Source organism: Echinops telfairi, unplaced genomic scaffold (genome assembly GCF_000313985.2).
Source record: "Echinops telfairi isolate 266 unplaced genomic scaffold, ASM31398v2 ScPeMD7_31;HRSCAF=116, whole genome shotgun sequence".
NCBI classification, from domain to species: Eukaryota; Metazoa; Chordata; class Mammalia; order Afrosoricida; family Tenrecidae; genus Echinops; species Echinops telfairi.
The window spans coordinates 7,431,087-7,439,349 of NW_022103928.1; the positions used below are offsets into that span (position 1 = coordinate 7,431,087).

At 48.3% G+C, this 8,263-nt stretch overlaps 1 protein-coding gene and 1 pseudogene across 2 annotated transcripts in view; both read left to right on the top strand.

Annotated features, from left to right (window-relative positions):
• Positions 1–8,263, top strand: part of EIF4E3 (eukaryotic translation initiation factor 4E family member 3) — a 107,373-nt gene that overhangs the window by 95,639 nt on the left and 3,471 nt on the right. For both annotated transcript variants that reach the window (XM_045289974.1, XM_045289975.1), the window contains one exon: positions 4,362–4,517. In XM_045289974.1, the coding sequence (XP_045145909.1) occupies positions 4,362–4,517 (156 nt within the window). The remainder of the gene's footprint in view (positions 1–4,361; positions 4,518–8,263) is intronic.
• Positions 3,774–4,334, top strand: LOC105978587 (annotated as a pseudogene).

Genomic DNA, 8,263 nt, shown 5'->3' on the forward strand with positions numbered 1-8,263 from the left:
TAGCTTGCCAAGTCTTTCTTCTGAAGACTGCTGGGTGGGCTTGGACAGCGGCCTTTGAACCGCTGTGCCACCCATGCACCTTGCAATCCATGAAGGCCTTGCCAAACCCACAGAACGGCTTGCATCCAGCCAGCCAGGTCCTGCGCACAACAGAACGAAACACTGCCGAACCCTGCACCACCCTCACGGGGGTTCTTAGGCTTGACGCCACAGCTGCAGCCACTGCGTCAATCCACCTTGTCCGGGCCTCTTTTTCACCAAACAGAATGCCCTTTCCCAGGGATGGGGATCCTCCAAGAATACATCCAAAGTATGCGAGGCAAAGGAACATTTTGGATATTATTTCCTCTGAGACAGATTTGCTTACTTTTCTGGAAATCCAGGATACTTTAAATATACTCTCCCAAGCACCATACTTCAACGACGTCAATTCTCCTTAGGTCTTCCTTATTCATTGCCCAACTTTTGCAAGCACGTGAGGTGATTGGAAATGCCATGGTTTGGATCAGGTACACCGTAGTCCTCAAAGTGACATTTTCCCCTTTCCCACTGTCAAGAGGTTAGTGCAGCAGACTTGCCCAGTGCGAGATATCACTGGACTTCTTGACTGCTGCTTCCACAAGCGGGGATTATGATCCGAGTGGAACAAACTCCTTGACAACGTCAGTCTTCGCTTGTTTGTCACGATGTTGTCCATTGACCCAGTTGGGAGACTTTGGGTTTCGATCATTGAGTTTGTACAGGAATCCATATGGAAGGCTACAGTTGTTGGTCTTCATCAGTAAGTGCTTCAAGACCTCTTTGAAAGTTTCAGATTCCAGAATTCTACTTGTGTCTTATTTACCTCTTGTTTTCCCCTCATTTCAGCCTAGGTAAGATGACCTCATCATTAAAACACAGACTACTGCTGTTTTACTAGAGAGTAGTTAGGAACTTGGCAGTATGTATATAATTCTAAATATGTACATTCCAGGTGCAGAAAGCATTCTGTATGAATTAGTTCCACTTCCAGAACTAGAGAAAATACCCCATTAATAACAATCAGCTACTATTAACCATTGGTTCTTCCATTATCTAGTTGTGCAACTTTAAATCAGTCAGTGGATCTCATCAGACTGTACGACCTCATCTTTAGAGAGAGCCTCCTTCTAGCTCTAATGTCCTGTGCAGCCAGCACACTGAACAGAACCAGGTTTTGTTGGTTGATTCTTGATGTTATCTGTCTGCTGAGAGGTCTGCCCAAGCACGAGTCACAGTTTGAGAGAGGGCTGAGCCAGTGGACAATCTGGCTGTGCTCACCCAAAGCCGCGCCACACTGAGATGTTGACTGCCTCCATCCTGACAGCGGCCTGCTTGTCCAGGAAGGCTGAAGTGAGCAGTGTCAGAAGATGAGGCAACACTAGCGCTTTTCTGAGAATCTCCTCCGGCGGTTTCGTGGTCGTTCTTAACAGTTCTTCAGACTGTACAGCTTTCATCCTTACTTGGTTGCTCTTCACATCAAATTTGTATTGAGGGCTCATAAGTGTTATCTTTAAAGTGCAAATTAAAAATAGACATCTACGTAAAACATCTGATGCAACAGATGTCTAACTGGCCATATCAGGTACTTTTCTTTTTATTGGTAACTTCTTTTTTACATATGACACATACACAGAATTTTGCTTGGCAGGAACTGCCAACACTTTGAACATGGTCCTTTCAACAAGCATGCAGAACAAGCGGTAGAAAGCAGCCACCCGCCTACCACCACCACCACCCCCCCCCTCTCCACTCTGTCTGCTCTCCACCAAAAGGTGGTCATCCAGATCACCTCTAACCCTGTAGCCTAACTTGGCCTGCCTTCGAACATTTATCTGAGAAGCCCTGGTCGAGGAGAGGTTATGTGTTGGGCTGCTAACTGCAAGGTCAGCAGATCAAAACCGCCAGCTGTTCTGTGAAAGAAAGACGGGCTTTGTGCCCCGTCCAGAGTTAGTCTGAGCACCTCGCAGGGACACATCCACCTGTCATATAGGGTCCTTGAGTTGGCGGGGACTGGATGGCAGTGAATTTGGTTTGGGTTTGGAATGTTTATTGGTTTTGTCTGGAACTTTTTAGTGTCATGCCCTATGCATTTAGCCAGGATCGAATGTATTTAAGGAGGGAAGATAGAAAAGAGGAGGAAGAGCAGGAAGGAGGAGGTAATTTTATTTAAAATAAGCAAATTGCAGAAGGATTTATAGCCACAGAAAGAGTTCTACTCTGTCCTGTAAGTACTTGGGGCAGAGTGGACATGCCCCTATTTTAATTGTATTTAAATGCTGGAATAGCTGAACTTCCAAAAGATGCCTTGAACAAACTGATGGCATGCATATGTAGATTTATGGAAGCCAGCCAATGCAGCAAGGTAGGCAAACTGCCTTAACTTTGGTAATGTTCATCATTCACAGAGGAGTCCTGGTGGGCACAGTGTGTTCATCATTGGGAAGCTAACTTCAGAGTCAGTGGTTCAAATGCAGCAGCCACTCCTCAGGAGAAAGACGGGGCCGTCTTCTCCTAAGCTGACTGACCGTGTCAGACCACCGCGGAGCAGTTCTGCTGTGTCCTGCAGGGTCCTGTGCGTCCGAATGGACTTAATGGCACTGGGTAATCTTGCACATTCACATAGTGAGGCTCGGGCACAGCGTAGAGAGCTGGCTGGCTGGTTGCGTGGCATGTCATGCACATGTAAAGCCAGATGTCACAATCTTTGCTCCTGAAGTCGTATAAGTCATTCTGAAGTGAAGGCAGCCCTAGAGCCAGTGTTTAAACAAGCAGAAGTACCTGATATACACTAGTGCCTTCCTGTATGTCCATCCGCTTGAAGAACTGTAATAAAAAGTGGGGGGGAAAGCTCCTGGCCAGTCAGTCCATCCCCACTCATGGAGACCCCATGTGTCAGAGTAGACCTGCTTCATGTGGTTTTCTTGGCTGTCACCTTGGCCAGGCCTTCCTTTGCTGTACCACAGAGTGAGGTCAAACTGCCAACCTGGAGGTTAGTAAGTCAAATCCCAAACTCCACCCCCTGCCCTCAAGTGCGTTCCACCTGCTGGCAACCCTGTATGGGTGTCCTGCGCTGTAAGTCTTTACAGGAGTGGAGGACAATCCTTTGCGCCCCTAGAACAGGAAGAATGCACAGGAAAGGTGGTCAGCAGACCACAGCACCTGGATGGGCAACAGGGAACACATAGCTTGGGGCAGCTAGCACTAACCACTCCAGGGGACTCTGGGCACTTGGCAGGGAGTCCGGATCCATGCTTGCTGTTTGCATCCAAGACAGTAAGGAATTGAGAAGTTCATGTTAGTTCCCTTTCAGAGTGTAGGGAGTGATACAGTCATTTCAGAGTGAGCCTAATCAAAACAGAGTGAGAAAGTCAAAAGGCTGTTTAACATGTTGAAAAGGATAAATGATTTCTCTGGAAAATTCTTTGGCTGAAGCCCCTTCATTTATCGAAGCCCCTGGATCCATGCAGTGTGCCCGCTGCAGTTTTTATGCACGGATTTGCTTTATTCCAGGGATGCCCCTTAGATAAGGTGACCAGATTTTAACATTGGTAAAGCGGGACAAAAGCAGGACACTATTGATAAAACTCATATCCTGGCGAAATAGCCACATGGCAGCCGAAAACCGTATACCCTAGCTTGTCGTGCATTCTTTCCAAAAATTGGGACCTTTTTAAAACGCCGTGGGACATGGGAAAAATTGTCAAAAATCAGGACTGTCCCGCCAAAAGCGGGATGTCTGGTCACCTTACCCTTAGAGAACAAGCATTTCTCTGGTTGCCAGAAATTTGGGGGCCTTCTGGGAACAGGACTTCTAAGTGGCAAGTATGTCTGAAAGGCTGTGGTCCCAGGCCATTTTGGGTCCAAGACCCCGATAAACACGGTCTCCAGAACCAGAGGGAGCACACCGCTCTTCTTAAAATTGAAGGTGTTTACGCCAGAGATGAAATGGAATTTTATTTAGGCAAGAGATGTGTGCAAAGCAAAGGACAACACAGTGACTCCTGGCGGCAAGCCTAACAAAACCAGTCATCTGGGGAAAGGTAACTCGTGCCCATGGGAGCAGTGGCATGGTTCCAGCCACATTCCAGAGCAACCTGCCTGCTATAGCCATTGGACACAGAATCCGTGTGATGCTGTACCCCTCAAGGGTTTAAACTGACAGAAAATTAAATTGTGCATTTGTTAAAAAAGAAAACAAAACAAGCGTTCATTTTTGTTCCTCTCGCTTCACTGCCTGTCCATCTTCGCCTTGACCTATGGCTACAGTAATAAAGTGCTTAGAACACAGTGCAGGCTGGCCAAAGATTCTCACTCCCTTCTCTTCCCCCTCCTCCCCTCAGATGACGAAGTGGTCGGAGTGAGCGTCAGCATCCGAGACCGGGAGGATGTCTTCCAAGTCTGGAATGTAAATGCCTCCTTAGTGGGCGAAGCCACGGTGTTAGAAAAGATCTATGAACTTCTGCCCCACATATCTTTTAAAGCAGTATTTTATAAACGTAAGTGCCTTATTTCCAGTTACTACGTTCTTGCTTGTTTTGTCAGACTCTCAAACATAGAAACTGTGTTGCAAACAAGGTGAAGGCTGGAGTCACTGGGTGTAACTCAATAAAATGCAGTGAAGGGGTTTTTTTGGATTTGTTTTCTAAAGACATTTAGTCTTGAAAATTAAAACGAGATTTTGTTTTGCTTGACTGCACGGATCAGAAGAGGCGAATAGATATTGGATTTGTTGTTTTCAAAAATCTAAACCCGATCTTCAGTTTGTCACTCTGGAGGCAAAAAAATAATAACAAATTACATTCTATTTGAAACAATAGTAACAAAAATGTTATTATGTGATCTGTCAGGTAGATAGTCAATCATCACTTCATGAGCAGGAATTTGTAACGTATCACATCTGTGTTTGGGGAGGAGATTCTCTCTAAGAGAGGGGCTGATTGACTGGTCTACTGAAATGCTAATGCGCCCTCAGTCCCAGTGACTGGGCAGAGAATGGAAGGAGAATTCAAGGCAGTCAGGAATGCTGACAATGGTTTGAATAGGTGTGTGGACCCATTGTTTCCATCACGATTCATGTTCATCTCTTTTGTGTGCTTTCTTTAAAAAATCATCTTTTTCACAATGAAAACAGTGCGATTAAACCAATATTTGGCAGGTGGATCCAATTGCTGATTGCACCTTTAACAATGAGTTACAGACAGAAATTGACAGCCCTGCTCAGATATGATAAATTTCCCATTTCCCATGCTGTTCAAGAGTCAATAACCCATTTGAAAAAAAAACAAAAAACAAGGACTGGATTTTATTGCATCTCAGATGCCCTGAGTAATAAGATGCCCTGTTATTGTAATATTACCCAAAAAAGAAAAAGAAAAGGCTCCCACTTCCAGTCTGACTTCTTTGAGCTTTCTGATTTGCGGAAGGGCGGGGCCAGCGCACCGGAGCATTGTTACAGTAGAAAGGATGCTCCCCGCTGTCACTTGCCTCTGCGCTTTCAACCCCTGGCCAGAAAGGCGATACAAAATGAACAATCTGTTTCCAAATTACCCTCATGTGATGGAGGCACTGCAATGAAGGCCACCCTGGATGGAGCCAGGCCATCGCGGGTCAGATGATGCAGGTACCCACCGCCAGACTGCGAGGGCCTGCAGATGTATCCCAGGCAACAGCGCCTGAATTCGAAACTCGAATTTAAACAAAAGTGTTGGACCAGAGGCTCTGCCTAGTAGCTGTGCTGTGGAGCTCACCAATCAGCAGATGCCGTTTCTGTTCCTCAGGGAACATTAATTATAGTTTCACTTCCAGTATTAATCAAAAAGTCATGAGGGTTTTGCTTGCTTATTTTCTTTATCAACTCCACAAGCCCAGCTCTGCAGAAGCTCTCCAGAAAGGAGGTGTGTTTCCTCGCCAAGGCCACTGAGAGCTACAGGTTCTTGACCAACTTTGACTTGGGGCCTCATTGTCAAGAAACTGCCTGAACAAAGGAGAAAGGCAACTTACCATTTCGATTTGGTGTAATTAAATCAGGCTCCCCGACTTCCATCCCCTCCCACAGTGTGACCCGGAGCAAGTCCCAAGTTGGCCTCCCTCTCTGCCCTTTGCTCATGTGAATGTGGAGGACGTTGGTCTCAGATGATCTCCAAGGCCCCTTCTGCTGTAGAACTCTGTTAAGACGTGTCCAGGTGGCTGTTGGGAGCAGCAGGCTCGGGGGAGTACTTGTGAGGGACTGAGATCGCTGAGAGGCTAGGCTACTTTTCAGGCCCCGGCATTCATCAGGCAAAATTGACCAAGGCTGCTGACTGATTCACTGCTGTTGTGATTGCTGGGGGTGGGGGGGTCGGGACCAAGCAAGGGCAAAAGGCGGTAGTTTGGCTCACTGACTCAAGTTGAATGGGCACCCTGTAGGTAGATAGAGACCCTTGAGAACTCACGAGTCAGGCAGAAGAACCACTGCAGGTCTTACTCAGTAGAAACCCACGAGTTCATGGCACACACACTAACGTTCCAAAGCTCACTGGTGACTCAGATATAAATTTTGGACTGAGGACAAGTACGTCTCTCTCTTGTCCGGCAGGCGGTGCTTTGCTCCACGGTTCGTGCACCTCACACCGCTAAGGCGATTTGGAGACATGAGGTGGGGGCTGAGCGCTCCCTCCCAGCACCGTGAAGTGGCCAACTGCAGGCCTTTACTGGGTCTTCATACCAGGCTTTTGGTTTAAGGAGTCCCGAGTGCGGAGGAACACAAATTAGGGGCAGGCTAGCTTTTGCACCTAGCAAGGAGGCCTGGGCATGCGGCTGCAGCTTCTGATGAGCCCAGTGTGACTGGCCTACAGGCTGAAGACCGGACAGAGGAGGAGCTTCCACTGCTCCAAGATCCTCCCCAGCTCCGTCCAGCTCCTCATGCTGCTGATTGGTTAGAGCAGGGGGTAGCCCCTCCCGCCACCCCCCTTCCACAGCTAGGCAGTGGCTTTTTCATTTGTTCAATAGCCTAAAATGTGTATTTGATCACCTATAAAGAATAGGGGAGGCTCTGAGTGGAGTTGTCTTGCCACAAGCCATGTTCATTTGTTCATGTTGTTTGTGGTTGCCCTCCTGCTACAACAGAGGAGGAGGAAGAAAGGCGGGGGGTGGGGGTGGGGGGTGTAGCAGAGCCCAAAGACCTGCACAGCCCAGCCATTCTCTCTCTCCCCTTTGCAGAGGACATCTGCTTACCCTGACTGTGAACATGTCCACAGTCCCTCTCCACCTGGCCTAGCCTGAGGCCGAGCAAACCTCCTGTAGGAGGCTTTGCAATCTGCAGGTTCTGTTCTCCCAGCTCCATGACCTTTCAGGGTGGTACTACTTCCCAGTCGAGCTTGTTCCTTGCACCTGGAAGTAATCAACCCTCGGCAGGGCGCAGATCCCTTGACTTGTGATTTGGAGACCAGCAGCCCTGTCCTTCCACGCTGCTCACCTCACTCAGCCCGACTGCAGGTTTCAAAGCAGCCCAGACCATGTTCGAATGCATGCCTTCCCTGAATATGCTTCTTTAGGAAGAAGTGGAGACTCGTTGCTGTGAGAAATGCTAATTAACTTGGTTCAGATTCAAGGCTGTTGTGGGGACTGGCGGCTCTGGGGAGCCCAGCCTGTAAGGTGGTGCCCCACAGCAGCTCCTCCAAGGGAAAGGCACAAAACCTAAAGCCACTAGTTTCTAACAGTTTACGGTGACACGAAGGGATATAGTAGAACTGCCCACAGGGTTTCCCAGCCTCCTCTTGCTCCTGCAGAACGGTTGGTGGGTTTGAATAGCCAGCCGGGGGTTAGCAGCCCAATCCCTAACCTACAGGGCTCCTGAGTGAATGGTCCAAAGCCAAACTCAGTGCCATAGAGTCAGTGCTGGCTCGTAGCAGCCCTATAGAACAGGGCAGACCTGCCCTGTGATTCCCCAGACTGTCACTCTTTACGGGAGTAGAAAGCCCTGTCTCCCTCCTCTGGAGCTGCTGGTGGTTTGGAACTGCTAACCTTGCATTTAGCAGCCCAATGTGTAACCACTAGACCACCAGGGCTAAGTGAAGGGTAAGGTGAGATAAACAAATGTCCAGGGCGGTCTGGAAGGGGCAAGATCCCTACCCTACCCCCACCACTGCCCCTCTGCAGTAGACTGAAAAATCCACTCCAGAATAAGAAGAGAAAGGAAGCCCAAGGCGTTTGGTTGATAATCAAGCACTCAGAGATTCAAGACCACCCAGAGCTCCCCCCCCCC